General features: G+C 39.2%; 2 protein-coding genes across 3 annotated transcripts; both read left to right on the forward strand.

Annotated features, from left to right (window-relative positions):
- Positions 1 to 331: 331 nt before the first annotated feature.
- polr2h (RNA polymerase II, I and III subunit H) lies at positions 332 to 3100 on the forward strand. The gene is made up of 6 exons (XM_069152897.1): positions 332 to 509; positions 671 to 763; positions 1262 to 1345; positions 2191 to 2284; positions 2460 to 2543; positions 2722 to 3100. The coding sequence occupies exons 2-6, from the start codon at positions 691 to 693 to the stop codon at positions 2837 to 2839; spliced, it is 453 nt and encodes a 150-aa protein (XP_069008998.1). The 5' UTR covers positions 332 to 509; positions 671 to 690; the 3' UTR covers positions 2840 to 3100.
- Positions 3101 to 5265: 2165 nt separating this feature from the next.
- mfsd8l1 (major facilitator superfamily domain containing 8-like 1) lies at positions 5266 to 14755 on the forward strand. 2 transcript variants are annotated; one of them, XM_069153418.1, is made up of 12 exons: positions 5266 to 5628; positions 7701 to 7886; positions 8055 to 8117; positions 8545 to 8664; positions 8813 to 8892; positions 9003 to 9339; positions 10119 to 10192; positions 10445 to 10658; positions 10994 to 11116; positions 11269 to 11399; positions 12531 to 12617; positions 13198 to 14755. In XM_069153418.1, the coding sequence occupies exons 1-11, from the start codon at positions 5529 to 5531 to the stop codon at positions 12609 to 12611; spliced, it is 1509 nt and encodes a 502-aa protein (XP_069009519.1). In that variant the 5' UTR covers positions 5266 to 5528; the 3' UTR covers positions 12612 to 12617; positions 13198 to 14755. The 2 variants fall into 2 exon arrangements, with proteins under 2 accessions (XP_069009519.1, XP_069009520.1); XM_069153419.1 differs by having other exon boundaries at positions 13201 to 14755.
- Positions 14756 to 15225: the final 470 nt, after the last annotated feature.

Consider the following 15225-nt stretch of genomic DNA (forward strand, 5'->3'; position numbering starts at 1 on the left):
CGCTTTCGGGAACATTCAGTGTCTTCGTAATTTTTTTTAGAGACTAGCAAGAGACTAGTGTGATATTTTTCTGGAAAAATTGAAATACTGAGGGTTGTGCTTTATTCCCCATAAACAAGGTGTAAAGCGTTTTTTTTTTTTTGTTTTTTTTTTTAACATTAATATACAGTAACGACAGATACACGTCTATACCGGCGACTTTTTATTTATTATTATTAAAAAAATTTTTTTAACTTTTTTCAGACATAGACATTCAACATCTATTTTCCTTTCGCTATTTCCTTTTATTTTGTAGGCCGGCGTGAACCGGAAGTACTTCCCACGCGAAAGGTCGAGCACATTGTTCCCGCGCGGCCACAAGTCTGGTTTCTTGAAATAATGAATGAAGTTTCACTCGAAAAAGAAATCCAGCGCTGTCTTTAAACGCTTGTTGTCTGGAGCGAAACCGAGGACCTGCGACGCCGCTGTCTTCGCGACATAACACGCGAGTTTTTGGGTCTTATTTTGAGGTGAGCTCAGGGACAGCACGTTAAAGCTAACAGCTAGTTTGAATAGAAGACCGCTGACTGCACTTAATACTGAAGACAGGAGCTCATAAGTTTGGCTCGATGTCATTCAGTCATGCGAGGCGTCGTTGATTTTCTGTTTTTTTGTCTTTTGTCTTTTACAGGCGCATAGACTGGGGCAGGGATGGCCGGAATTCTGTTTGAGGATATCTTTGATGTAAAAGACATCGATCCGGATGGCAAGAAGTTTGACAGAGGTGTGTGAAATGAAATACGTATGACGAGCTTCAGGAATGTGGGGAATTATATCACCGACTTGTGTACTGCAATATGACCTGTTTTCTGCTACTGCAATTTCTGCAGGTTTTTTTTAATTTTTTTTTATTGGGCATGATCTTAAAATTATAGATAAATGTTAGCTTCTATCTAACTTAAGCACCCATATGTTTTTGTTGTTTGTGGACATCTAAACGCAAGTAAAAGGGGAGTAATTATAGGAATTGTTTTTTTTTTAAAGTATCCAACAACACGAAAAACCAATGCTAAAAATTACAAAAATGAATTCTAATGTTAGTTGTTAGTGATCTTATTTCTTTCTTTTGTTTTGAGTTTTATGTTTTGTGTGTTTTCTTACATTTGGTTAATGTGTGTCCGGTGGTTTTCAATTAATGTCCTTCAGCTCAAAAGTGTAAATGAACAAATCTAAACTCTGCAATGGCTGATTATTATTATTATTATTATTATTTTTGCTGCAGTGTCTCGTCTACATTGTGAAAGTGAGTCTTTCAAGATGGACCTCATCTTGGACGTGAACATTCAGATCTATCCCGTTGATCTCGGTAAGGAACTCAACCATACTCCACTGACCTTTCATACAGAAAAGCATGTCAAAGTGCTTCACGGTGCAAGATAAAGATAAACTTAAAAAATACAATAAAAAAAAGAGTAACTTTTTTTGTCTTTTGCACCTGGCCTTTTAAAAGTAAAGATTATTGTTTGGTAAGATAGTTACATCATTGTATCCTCACTGGCTCCTACAACATCTGAATTTAGTTTACAAACACATATAAAATGAGCTTATAATATGATTATCTTGTTCAAACCAAAGGAAACTAAACCATTACAGTGTTCTGGCGTGCAAAGTCTAAACAGCTCATTCCACAGTATTTGTAGCACCAAGACCTGCTGTATAATCAAAACAGAAATGCTCGTCTGAGTTTCTACATCGTGTAACTTCTGCTGGGCAACAATAAGAGGCGCCTCTGCGGCCACGAGCGGTAATCACACAGACAATGGTAATTACTAGATGTTCTAGTTCTGTGCGTGTTGCCTGTTCGAGAACGAAGCGCATGTCAACTAGAATCAAGAGTTTCACTCGCGTGAACCGACGCAGTCGGGGGTCGTGTGTGACGTAAAGCGTTTACGCACCTCTAACGAGAAACGGTAGCTGGTCAACCCGAGTTACGTAGTTCAAGAAGAGGTGTTCGGGGCACAGGGTGGGAATGAAAGAGTGATACAGTCTCTGTATTACAAGTCAGTGTAACACTCAAGTTATTTTGAAGCTTAGTGTTGCTTTTCATAAGGGGATAAAGGAAGATGCGTGAAAAAGCCCTCAATAAGCCAATTTGCACAAGTGCACGATGATTTGATAAACCCACTGTTATCATCTGTCCATTTCAATAAGGTGACAAGTTCAGACTGGTTATTGCCAGCACGTTGTATGAAGATGGCACACCGGATGATGGAGAGTACAATCCTCAGGATGACCGGCCGTCTCGGTAAGATATTTGCTTGTTATTTTTTTTAACACATGTTAATATATTGGTGGCCATATTTGTTAGTGGATCCAGTAGCATCTGCGTTTCACTCGTGTTTCATATTCACCTAATGTATATCGTACTTTTTTTGCTGCTTGAGATTTGCGCTCTGACTTCCCTTTGTTTGATTTTCCAGAGCCGACCAGTTTGATTATGTGATGTACGGGAAGGTTTACAAGATCGAGGGCGACGAGACTTCAACCGAAGCTGCAACACGTCTGTGAGTGAATTTACATCGCTGCATAATCTGCAAACGATCACGTCTGGTGTATTACACGAAGAGGAAGTCGTCATCTATGTGTCTGTGTGTGTAACAGTGGGGTCATTTAAACCGAGGCGACCTTTTTTTTTTATCAGTCAGTGATTAGTGTTTCAGAGTGGTGTGCTCCTCGTTTCAGCTCTGCCTACGTGTCTTACGGAGGCCTCCTCATGAGGCTGCAGGGAGACGCCAACAACCTGCACGGCTTTGAGGTGGACTCCAGGGTCTACCTCCTGATGAAGAAGCTGGCCTTCTGAAACCCGACTCCGCTCACCCACCTTGTTTCTACCACCGCCACAGTCAGCCTTGAAGTCATACTCAACCGGGGACCGCAAACATGCAAACAGAGGACATAAACGCTCCAGAAACCATATTCAGTTTTTTTTTTTTACTCTTATTGATTCCAAATAGTTCCTCCAAGAAGATGAACTTCAGACTAAAGACTGTGACTTGTAAGAACCGCTGCAACCTCCACCTGCTGGCAAACTGTAAATAAAGATTTCTTTTATACAAAATGATCGTTAGATTGTCAGTGACCTCGTGCTTTGTTGTAGCATGTTTATTCTTTTAGGTTTTCTTCCAACCATTTATCTCGGTACCTACTTCACGCTATGCAGTGTTGAAAACTTTCATTCACGAACCAGTGTGAAAAAGAGAACCCAGCCCTGTTTATAGTTCTGTCATCACTCGGCATGGAATAAATAATAGCTGTAGACTTAGTTTGAGCTTTTCTGAACATTTATCCTTCACTGCAGTCAGTTTCGATCTACATGCTATGATTTGTTCTGGTGGTTAAACTTGTAAATCTAAACATTTCCATCCTTGTTCAAATTATATTGAAGAACTTTTAACTAAAGTTATACAGTAATCAGTGTTGAGTGTTGTGAGGTTTACGCTGACTAGTTTGGACTAGATTTGAGAACATTTCAGCTTTATTGCCCGGTTTTAAACATGAGATAGAAAACAACCGAATGTAATAAGTTACATTACTTTGAAGTAATTCAAATAGTTACATTACTTTTTACATGTTTAACAGGATAACTATTAATCTGTCATTGTTACAGTTCAACAGTAACCAGCCAACACTGCTCATATAACTTATATATGTTTTAGAGTGAGCAGCTGCCTTCAAATTTGGCCTCAACCTTTACTCCTCTTGTTTTTATGCAGTTCTGCATTCATGAACTGTCGATAAACCTGCCTCAGATCATTTGATACAACTTTTGAAGATTATGTTTCCTGGCAAGTACGTTAAGAAATGTTAATGTTTTAATACCAGCTCACAGATGGGACTTTATTACCCAGGATGCCGTGGGAAACTCTTTTTACATTTTGCTTACATAGCAGCAAAATAAAATGTGGACACTCAGGAGACAGAAAATGTAATTATGGGCAAAAAGGAAGCTGTTGTACACTAAAGAGGATTCTCTGTGTCAGTGGTAATGGATGTCACAGGATGGCGGAGAGCACTGCCAGTGATTCACACAGACTCCTGATGTGTGCATGGAAAGCCTTAAATACACGAGAATGTAGTGACGCTATAGAGCAAGCTTGTAGCTTGAGCAGAGACAACAACAGTAATGCTTTGTAATGTTTAAGAACATCGTTGTAGGAGTATACTGTTGGAAGACCCATCTTAAACATTGTCTTGAATGGTTCGCTGTGGGGGCGGCACGGCACGGTGGTGCAACGGTTAGCATTGTCGCCTCACAGTAAAAAGGTTTGGGGTTCGTGTCCGGGCCTGGGCCTTTCTGTGCGGAGCCTGCATGTCCTCCATGTGCCCGCGTGGGTTCCCTCCGGGTACTCCGACCTCCCGCCACCATCCAAAAACATGCGTCTCAGGTTAATTGTTAGTTCTACAAATTGCCCTTGGTTGTGAATGAGAGCGTGAATGGTCTTTGTTTCCGTCTGTCTCTATGTGGCCCTGTGATGGACTGGTGATCTGTCCAGGGTGTACCCTGCCTTCACCCAATGTGAGCTGGGATAGGCTCCAGCCCCCCCTGTGACCCTGCTCAGGATAAAAGCAGGTATAGATAATGGATGAATGGTTCACTGTGTTTTTTTTTTTTAATTTTTAAAGTCAATAGAACTGCTCGGTTTTATTTGACTGATGATAAATACCCAGTTGTTTGCATCAGGCTGCTCTTGTGATGACTGAAAACCTCTGAAACAGCCTTTTCACTGTGATTGGATCCAGAATGATCCTTGTCTATGTCACTGTGTTTACACAGTCAATTTTGAGGTCTTTTTGCTCACATCCCTCATGTCATGTTCTTCCATATAAATTAGTTTCCTGGGTGATGACAGCTTGTCTGATGACATCTTAAATGCAAAATAAACTCATAGTTCTGCTATAATTACTGGAGCAGGCACACACTGTATGTTTTGGCATTGCTTCTGGACTTCAAATAGCCTAAGCCTCTTCACTTAAACTCAAAATAATACAGGCTTTTACAGCGGCTTGTGCAAAATGACATTATTATGAAACAACTGTGCCTCAAAGAGCACGTATAATCTGACGTGTACGTCCCTTTTTTACGGATTGGTGGGGGGGGGGGGGGGGGGGGGGGGGGGCTCAGTGTCTGAGCCTGCCCAGCCTCTCTCATTAGACCACCGGCAGTGATGTAGGCGGGTTTAAACTGCGCAGGAGCGCACAGCTGCGTCTGATGGCTCGAGCTGCGACATGCAAACAGCGTTGCCAGCTCGTTTTTTTTTTAATTATTATTAAGGTGCACCATTTTCAGTAAACTGGTGCCATGCACACTCATTATTGAGCCGGGCAGAACAATATGCATTCCTAATTGAACATATTTCGCGCTGTCTGCTGAGAGACTTGGCATTTCCCTGCTGTAATTGAAGGCATTGCACTCGGGATTATGTCAGCTCGTGTTTCGTAGAGACACAAGAATGGAAATGTATTTTGAAGAATAATTAGGCAAAGAATAGATGGAAAGTTGTAGCAGCTGGACAGAGATGGATAATCGACGGAAGAAACTCACATTCTTAACTATTGGACTCATCTTTATTCTAAGCGGTGTGGAATATGGTAAGATTTGTTTGGTTATTGACAGTCCTAGAAAATGACTCAAACATCATCAGCTTAAGATCAGAATTAAATTACTTCCCGTAAACTCAAATATTTTAATTCTTGGGACTAGTAAGATATTTCATTTAGTGAACAGATATTGTAGATAAAGTAGTCTATTTGTGAACGTCAAAATCAAGCTTTTGGTGGTTATTTTTTTGTCATACAGGACGAATATTGCCAAATTGAATGAATTTTACATTTGATTGACAAACTTGAGAGTTAGTTACTGACTTGTGACCCATACAGTGTGTGATTGGTGGGTTGGATTGATGAATGTTGAAGGCTGTTATCATGTCTTGCATTTTTTTACTCAGGATTCTTTTTGTGCAGCCTTCATCGTGGAAAAAAAGCTGTGTAACTCAACATCGTGTTACAATTACTGACTGAAAAATGTAATTTAAACTACTATCTGATGGAAAAAAGACAGGACAGAAACTATCTGTGGGTTGTTAAACCTCACTCAAACAAAATAACATCACTTCAATCATGCTGTAAAAGGTCATGTGTTAACAAACTGAATTCTAATTCACACATCAGCAACTCTGCTTTAGAAATATGTACATATGTCACTACACTGCAACCCAAATAATAAATAGGTAAAATAGGTTTATTTGAAATTTTGAGGGTTTGATGCAATTCTGTGGAACATTTTAAGAAAGAATAAAATACAACAATATCACCAACCAAACTACTTAAAACTTTTCAATAAATTACAATCAAAATGGGGCCTAATCAGGAAATCCGAGTGAGAACAAGAAAGATTTCAGTCTCGATTTAAAAACTGGAGCTGCTACTGACAAAACATTCGACCTTACGAGTCAGTCTGGATAAGTCTGTAAAAGACCAACCCAAAAGAGCTATATACAAGATTTATAGGAGTGCAACAGGTCAGATAGATAAACTGGAGCTGCTCCATTTAATCCCTTGTACACAAGAGATAAAAATTACTAAATTAAATTATGCCTAAACAGGGAGTCAACGTGAGGATGCTAGGAAAGGAGGAATGTGCTCACAAGTGATAAGTGATTCTCTCAAGGTACACTGGGACAGAACCACTAGCTAGACCACTATATAATTGTTAATATACATGGCCCAGTTGCACCAAAATCCTGTTTAAAGAGACCGCATTGAATCACATCCGAGTTGTCCTTTTCAGTTAATCAACATCTTTTATAACATGTCATCTCATGAAAACATGAATCAGGCTGTCCTTTCTCTGTCCTTTTGAGGAGAAAGAGACACCACTGCAGCTAAAGTTCAACTTCATTGTCTTCAAGCAGCTCTCTGTGTTACCTGATTGTTTGATTCAAAAGTTGCACCAAGAATCAATTAATCAGATCTTACTTGTATAGCACTGTTCATACAAACACAATGTGACATTAATTTTGAATTTAAATTTTCAATATAACAATACCACTTAAGCGTCCTCCTCCTTCCCTATCCATCCGTGTGCAAAGTCCTAGATAAGTCTGTAATGAGGAAACACCAGAGAAAAGATTAAAATGAAATACATGTATACTAAAACAGACAAAAAGGAATTTACAAAGTTGTAGAACAGACTCCAGAAGCCATAACAGTGCAGCAGAGGTGATTATACTTATGAAAAGGCAGAAGTCCAACACAGCAGTTTAAATAATTGTAAGGATCTGACGACTCACGATCACTGGGTTAGATGGTGTGCATTCAACATATTTACAATAGACAAACTTCACTTCATAGTGTTGTGTATTCAGGTTGAACAAGTCCGGCTTCTGTATTCAGATTTGTACTTTTAAGACAATTTCTTGGCCTAAGAATCCGTACCTAATACATGTGACTTGTTATCTGCTCACCAGCTGTTATGGTGTTCGTTACTCTGCTGACAGGCTATAAGGTTGTTTACAAAAAGCACATGCAGTATTGTGGCGAATTTTGTTTGAGTTAGACATTAAGCTGTTTTCCAAGAAGTTACTCAAGGATAGTGTTTCAGAAAATGAAGAGTAATTCAGAAATAAGGTACAAGCTAAATCCTGTCACTGGTGTCTCCTCAGCGGTGATCCTACCCACAATATGGAGGTACTTGCAGACTTTAGATGCGGCGCCTTACTTCCTGGGTATGACCCTGTCAGCCTTCAGTCTGAGTGGCTTGCTGTCAGGACCGTTGTTTGGCTTGTGGTCCGACAGAACACTCACCACGAAGAAGATCATCCTGTTTTCCAACCTTTTTGAGATAGTTGGTGAGTCCACACTTCTCGCATGTTTTCTTATAGCCATTGCTCTTGCCCACAAATAGGATTTTTATTAGCTTGAACCTTTACCCGAATGTCTTGTCTAAATCACCATTTACAGTAAAATCACTATCAATGTTGTATATTATAACCTTATTTTTTATTTTTACTGTCCAGGTAATTTAATGTACTTCATGGGCTACTCCAAGTGGCTCTTGGTGTCAAGCAGATTGGTAGCAGGTGAGTCAGCAATCATTTTTCAGATTGGATCCCGATATAATACATTTGTCATACAGAGGAGCTTGACAAGATTACGATATTCTCTGTATCTGAAAAATAAATTTACGTTTTGGAACCCTTTAGTTAACCAAAAAAACTGATAAATAATGATATTTTTAGGATTAGAATAAGTGTGTGAATCAACAAACCTCTTTAAAAGCTTTTTTTCAAGATACACCCCTATTCTTTATTATAGTTCCTAACAGCACCCATAAATCTGCAGATTTTAGGTTCACCGGTAAGGTTTTGTAATTCAACTTTTACTTGTGTTATTATGTTAGTTTAATGACAGTCTTGTATGTTTTATGGACATGGTATACAATATACTCTGAATTTGTATCCTCTGCAAAGCTGCAGGTTTTACATACTCATGAAGTATATTTTTCAGGCATTGGTGCAGGCTCTGGCTCTTCCATCTTTGGCCTCCTGACCAGAATCTCTGCCCCAGAGGACCGGGCCACTGTATTTGCTGCTGTCATGGCATGTCGACAAGTTGGCCTTCTGATTGGTCCGTGCTCCTCTGCTTTCTGACGACAAATACCAAAGATCATGATCATTTGCATTTTTTTTTTTTAATCTTTTTGGTCAATCAAACTGCTTACTTACCCAGATATTGTAGCCAGGTTTCACGGGTTAACATACATGTTTTTACACAGGTCCAGCATTTAACATCTTTCTGAGGCTGTGTGATTTCCACATGGGTCCTTTTGCAGTCAATAAATACACTGCACCTGGGGTAAGGCTCAGAACGTATCAGTGTGCACCGTAAGAAGATGTTTCAGCTTTGTGATACATCCTTTGTCCCACCAAAGAAAGGCCGTAACGCTCTTCTTCTGCCCCTTACAGTTGTTTATGTGTCTGCTGTGGATTCTCCTTCAACTGGCGGTGGGCTTCATGTACTGGGACCTACCACCCCTGGAGAAGGGGAAGGCCAATGGTCGTTTGAGAAGCAAAGACGGGGAGGAGGAGAATAAACAAGGCCTTGGCATGGAGATTGAAGAAGAGAGTGATGAAGAAGAAAAGCCACTGATGGGGTCCGAGGAGCTGATGGGGTCCTACGGGTCATTGGTGACATCCAGTTCACCCGGAAACCGTGCTTCCAACCCCACGCTGGATCATATTTCTCCACTTCCCTCTCCTGCGACACCAACACCCCTGCAGAAGAAGTCCAACATATTCCGAGGTGGGTGGTTCACACTATCTGTGCAAGATGGTGCTCAGGGTTGGGTGTATTTCCTGTTTACACAACTTCAGTTAGCTCAATATGTCTTTTTTCCTCTTCAAGAGTTAAAATAGTTTGTTGACAAGTTTTAGCTCCTTTCAAATTTTCCAATGCATGCTGTACATTTTTTGTATTTCCTTACCATGCAAGAAAGCCATCAGCCTAGTATTAGGCCTTGAACACGCTAACTGCGTGTCATGTGCATTATCTGTTGCTGCGCGGCACCATTTGATATCGGCGTCCATATTAAGGTATTAGAAAAGCCTCACTGCCTCCTGAGTTGCGCGTCTCATCTGCGTTTCACGCCTCACGTGTGCGGTGCGACATTTTTGAAATAGAACCGAGGCCTATTTTTCCCGCGTGCTGCAGAAACACAGAGTAGGCTGTAATTCTATCATGGCCATTCTTTACCAGCGTGAGGGGAAGTATTTCCTCCACTTCGGGAGGGGCCAGGCCAGGCAGCTATTGGTTTTTGTAAAAAAAAAAAAAAAAAAAGTATATTTAGTTTTATAAAAAGTAGCATGATTTGCCAAGTTATGAGCTGTAAAGTACACGCTCCAGAACATTTTTTAAAACCGCTCAAGTATCCATATTCCAAGTAGCACTGGGAGGAATCATTTAATCTTTTTGTAACATACAGGTGCAAAATGGTGGACGTTTACATATCACTCTCACTTTTTCTCTTTTCTCTTTTTCTCTGCTTTGAACTTGCTGCTGATCTCTGACACTCGTTGTACCAGAGTTTATAAGAGAGGAGGTGGTCGTGCTGCTGGCTGCTCAGTTCATCACCCTCTTCAATCAGACAGCGCTGGAGGTGCCCAAAAACATGCACATACAAATAGATATCATGGGACTGAATAACAAAACAAGTTTGCGTCATATTTCTTTAGTTAGGCATCACTTTTCCTTCAACATGTGAAGTAATGCACCTATTTTCAAGAGATTGATAGTTATTTCGAAATAAACCTGAAACTGGTGAAACCATACTGGAAAAGGAATTGTAGAACCCACCAGCAGACATTTTAACCCACTATGACTTGTTAATTTTCAACCTGTCTCCCGTCAGACCATTGTGACTCCGCTGACCCAGAAATATTTCGGCTTTGATGAGCTGGAGAACAGCCTGATGTACTTTCTCGGCGGTATTGTGATGATTTCTGGCTTCCTGTTTGTGCGCTGGCTGAGCCGCCACGTTGTGGAGCGGGTGATCCTCGTCATTGGTCTGATCATCTGCATCATCTCCTGTATCTGGTGCCTCATCTTCATGGCCAACCCGATAGGTCAGAGAATTTGAATGACATTTTTTCGTTGCACCAGCATATCATCACTAACAGTAACTGATGTTGCCAGACAGTCCATCCCTGATCTCACACTGAGACACACCTTGAGTTCAGGAAGTGAGTTATTTACAACGGTATACTAATATGACTTTTATGCCCTGTTTATAAAGCAGGTTAACCGTTATCTGAATTTTTCCAACCAAACATCTTTAAATCTGGATAAAAATATCTGATGGATATATAACGGATATAGGCATCCTCAGAAAATGCCAGTGTAGTGCTTATTAACTCAATATTTTCTCCTGTTTTCTTCTGTTTCCCTCTGTTTTCTATAGGTAGTTTCTCATGGCAGCTGACCCAGTTCATCATTGGGGTATTTCTGCAGGTTCTGGGTTTGCCATTTGTAAATGTAGCCCAGATTTCCCTCTTCTCCAAAGTTACTGCGGAGAAAACACAAGGTGAGAAACAACCCCATCTAGTGGGCCAACAAAGGCATTACGTGCTGGATGTCATTTGATTCCGTTTGATTCATAACTTCAAAGAGGAAGTCTTTCACCCTGTGGTGTTTTGTGTGTTGGGTTCTTCTGTCTGTCTCTCGTCTGCACTACAGGCTTCAGTCAGGGAGTGCGTCGCTCAGTGGGGGGCCTGGCCACCATCCTGGGCCCTCTGTGGGCAGGAAGTCATACCGACAACGTGTATATTATGATGGGGGTGATGTTAGCACTGCTGGCACTGTTAACGGTAGGAAAATAGAAATGTCATTTTGTCTGTGGTTGAGTGAATGGAGATGGACCCATGGTAATACAACCACACGGACGCTGTTGCTGTGTGCAATTTCAACCCAGTGTAACCGAGTTGAACCTCCATTAACTACCAGGGCAAAACCCAGCTTTATTAACGACTTGAATTAAACACATTCAAGGAAATCTGACATTTTTATTTTACTTCGAAAAAGTATTTTATGGTACATTTTGCTGATTACTGAATATCCAGTTCCCTTCAGTATCTCCATAAATGTAAATTGAGTGTATAAAAGAACACTATTTTTTTTTTATTTGGCTCCTTATTTGTGCCATTTAACTTTTCCTAAGTTTCCCTCCCTTGTAGTTTACCAATTTTCATTTATGAGGTATGAGTAATGGGACCTGCTGAGAACATAATGATTCATCACCCCACCCGCCAGGCTGCTTAGATGAATAAAAGTAGCCCATGCTCTTTGATTTGCCCCCATTTCTAAAACCTCAGCACTTCCAGTGTTTAAAATTGAGCTCCATTATTTGTGTAATGTGTACAGCTGATTTCTGTTCCAAGTAAAAATTGCCATGTGAGTGTTTTCTTAGCAGCGAGAAACTAATTAGAACAAATGAGAAACAAACAAACCACGCAAAAGGGTTGAAAGCTCGGAAAAGAAGATGCAAGTTGACATCTATAGCCAGCAGCTCCTCTTGGATTAGGAAACAAACAAGCATAACAAAATGCTCGTAATGAAGCGTGGGCGCACCAGAGCACAACAATCAAATGTTTCCTCAGTTTGTCAGTGACAAAGAAGAAAACCAAACCTGGGTATTTGCCTGTCAGAGAAGCACTTCTAAACAAATCAAAGGAAGTCCACATTGCACTTCTTTCATGACTTTTCGGATATACAAATTATTCATATTAATGTTTTTAAACAGTTTTTATATTTGTGATGGTTTTCAGTGTCACATCCATCAGTGACAGCAACCTGGCAGTCCAACAGAAACTTATGGAAAATAAACAATTAACCGAAAATGTAGGAATGTAGGAGAGAATCCAGCATTAATTTGTGTTATGTAGTAGCACACTTTATATTTTATATTAATGCCGATTAAATACTATCTACATCTACCACAGATGATGTTGGCATTCTCATACAACCGGCTGGTAGAACCTGCTGTGGAGGAGCAAACGGACAGTTCGATGCAGCAAAAGTGATTGGAGGTACAGTATTTTTAATATATATTTTTTTTATCTATGTAGAATTTCTTCTCAACACAATCATTTGCTCTGCACGTATTTAAATACCACTACCACATGTCATTTCAACCTTTCAACACTGATGTTTTCATGTGATTCGATCATTCTAATTTTGTCATTTTATCGTCCACTAAATGTTTTGAATGTTAACATTGATGTTTTAATGTGGTTGTCTCTTCACTTTTATTACTTTATTCGCTCACTGGTCTGTTTTTTGTCATTGCTGTGTATAGAGACCGTGTTGCTGGTAATTTTGCACTTTAAATAAATTCATTGACCGGCTGATCGATCAGTCAACTGATTGATTGATTGATTGTACCCTTTTCGTACAACACGGGTGCTGTCCTTGTATAAATGTAAAATATTGACAACTAACATTTCCAATGCAATGAAATAATTGTGTTGCTCTAACTATGTTATATGCCCATGGTTCCTTAATTTGAGGAACTTATTTTCACCAGTTTTAAGCAAGTGGGCCAGAAAGTCCAAAGCAGCCCGTCTTCTTACGTCGCATCTTATCCTTTTCTCTCTTTGTCTGTCACAGCAGCACAGTGGGAGGGTCCCTGTCCTGCTCCTTCAGTCCCTCCACAACCTCACTTTCTGCATTGGGACCAGAATGTAGGGCCGCACACGCACATCAACACCATCTCATTGTGTAAAACTTGGACTTGTCAGTTCTCTGTGCTGAGGCTGATCAGGGGACCGACACTGCGTGTATGTTGAGTATATTTCCCATGGAAATATCAGATCGTGCTGACAATGCATGAACAAATGTTGGACGAACATCTTCGTTACCCACGGGGTGGATTGCACACTCTACCTGTGTTTCAGCATACGCGGCATAACACTTGACCGGTAAATAAATGAACATGCCAAATATTTGAGGATTTAGCTGACTTCTGTCCCGCTGCTGTCGGAGAATAAATTAAATGCTTTGCATTGATGCTCAATAACTCGTCCGCTTTCAAAACAAGACATTCAAAGTATCTTAAAGTGTTTGTATATATTTGCTTAATTGAATTTTGACAGATACAAAACCAGACTTTTAAATAAAATACTCGTGTTTTAACAAATTTTCACTGTGCAAATATATCAGCAGGATTTTGGCCTTGATTAAATATATTTTCATTCCACTTCTTCATTCACATTTATTACCTGTGGATTTCAAATTTGGAATTTTTATCCCTGAACATATCAAAATATTTGAAAAGAACTCGTTTAATTGTTTTATTTACTTTTAATTATTTAATCATTTAAAGGTTGAAATATGTGTTTTGGAAATGAATATTTTCACAGTGGGCTCTATTGAATCAGTTTGAATCTATTGAATCCCTCTGAATAGAAGAACTGCTAAAACTTACACAAAGTACTGAGTCTGTGAGTTTGTTCAGAAAAGGTCTATTCAACCTGACAGTGTTAACATTAATGTCAAATTCCAAATACGTTTTAGTTGAAAATATTTTTTTTGTGTAAAAATAGTCACCTTTTAAGATATTACATTTTGCCGCTCTGTAATTCATTCGGAAAAATGTATTCTACAAGTATTGAAATTTGATGAAAAACATTTATTTCTGTCAAACCCGAACTGAAAGTGGCTGTTAAGAATTTCTAATTGGCCTTGAATATCATTGTGAACAATAAAACATTTCCTGTTTTAAAAAGAGTGGTGATGTACACAGTTCTAGTTTTCTGATGCAGATGTAATACATATTTTAACACTTTTTCACAGATACAAAACCAGGCTTTAAGTAAAATACTCAAATGTTTTAGCAAATTTTCACTGCGACTATGTCGGAAGGATTTTGGCCATGGTGATCATTTGAGTACGCTTCTTTATTCACATGTGCATCTCAAATTAGGATTTTTTTTTTTTTTTTTCCCTCCCTGAACAAATCAAAATATTTGCAAAGATGTTATGTTTAAATTTGATTTACTTTTAATTCTTTAATTATTGAATTATGTTCTTTGGGAATTAATACTTTCACAGTGGCCTCTATTGAATCAGTGTGCAGGGTCCCTCCGAGTAGAAGAACTGCTAAAACTAACACAAAAGAACTGAGTGTGGGAAATTTCATCACTTTAGTGAACAGTCTTTAAGGAATTAGAAATATATATATATATATATATATATATATATATATATATATATTTATAATTTTTTTTTTTTTTTAGAGTTAATATGGAAACATTTTAAAATGGGCCTAATACATTTTGCCACTGTATCATGCATCTGAAAATAAATTCTACAAGTATTGAAATTTCATGAAAAACATTGATTTCCGTCAAATCTGAATTGAAGGTGTCTAAAATGTCTAATCTGCCTTGCGTATCTTTCAGTGAACAATGGGACATTTCCAGCTTTAAAAAGAGCAGTGAAAGTACAAACTTCCAGTTGTTTGATGCAGATGTAATACATATTTTCAACACTCGTGGGCGCCATTAGTCTTTGTTCCTCACTACTGCTGAGCTCAGTGTTTGGTATGCATCTCGGCTACCAAGTGCACTGTTACAAAAACATTTGGCGAAAATGTATTCACAGTTTTTATGTTTTAGGACAGAACACGCATATCTC

The sequence above is a fragment of the Embiotoca jacksoni genome, unplaced genomic scaffold (assembly GCF_022577435.1).
Source record: "Embiotoca jacksoni isolate LCO1_2020_lvr unplaced genomic scaffold, fEmbJac1.0.p SCAF_19, whole genome shotgun sequence".
Lineage (NCBI taxonomy): Eukaryota > Metazoa > Chordata > Actinopteri > Embiotocidae > Embiotoca > Embiotoca jacksoni.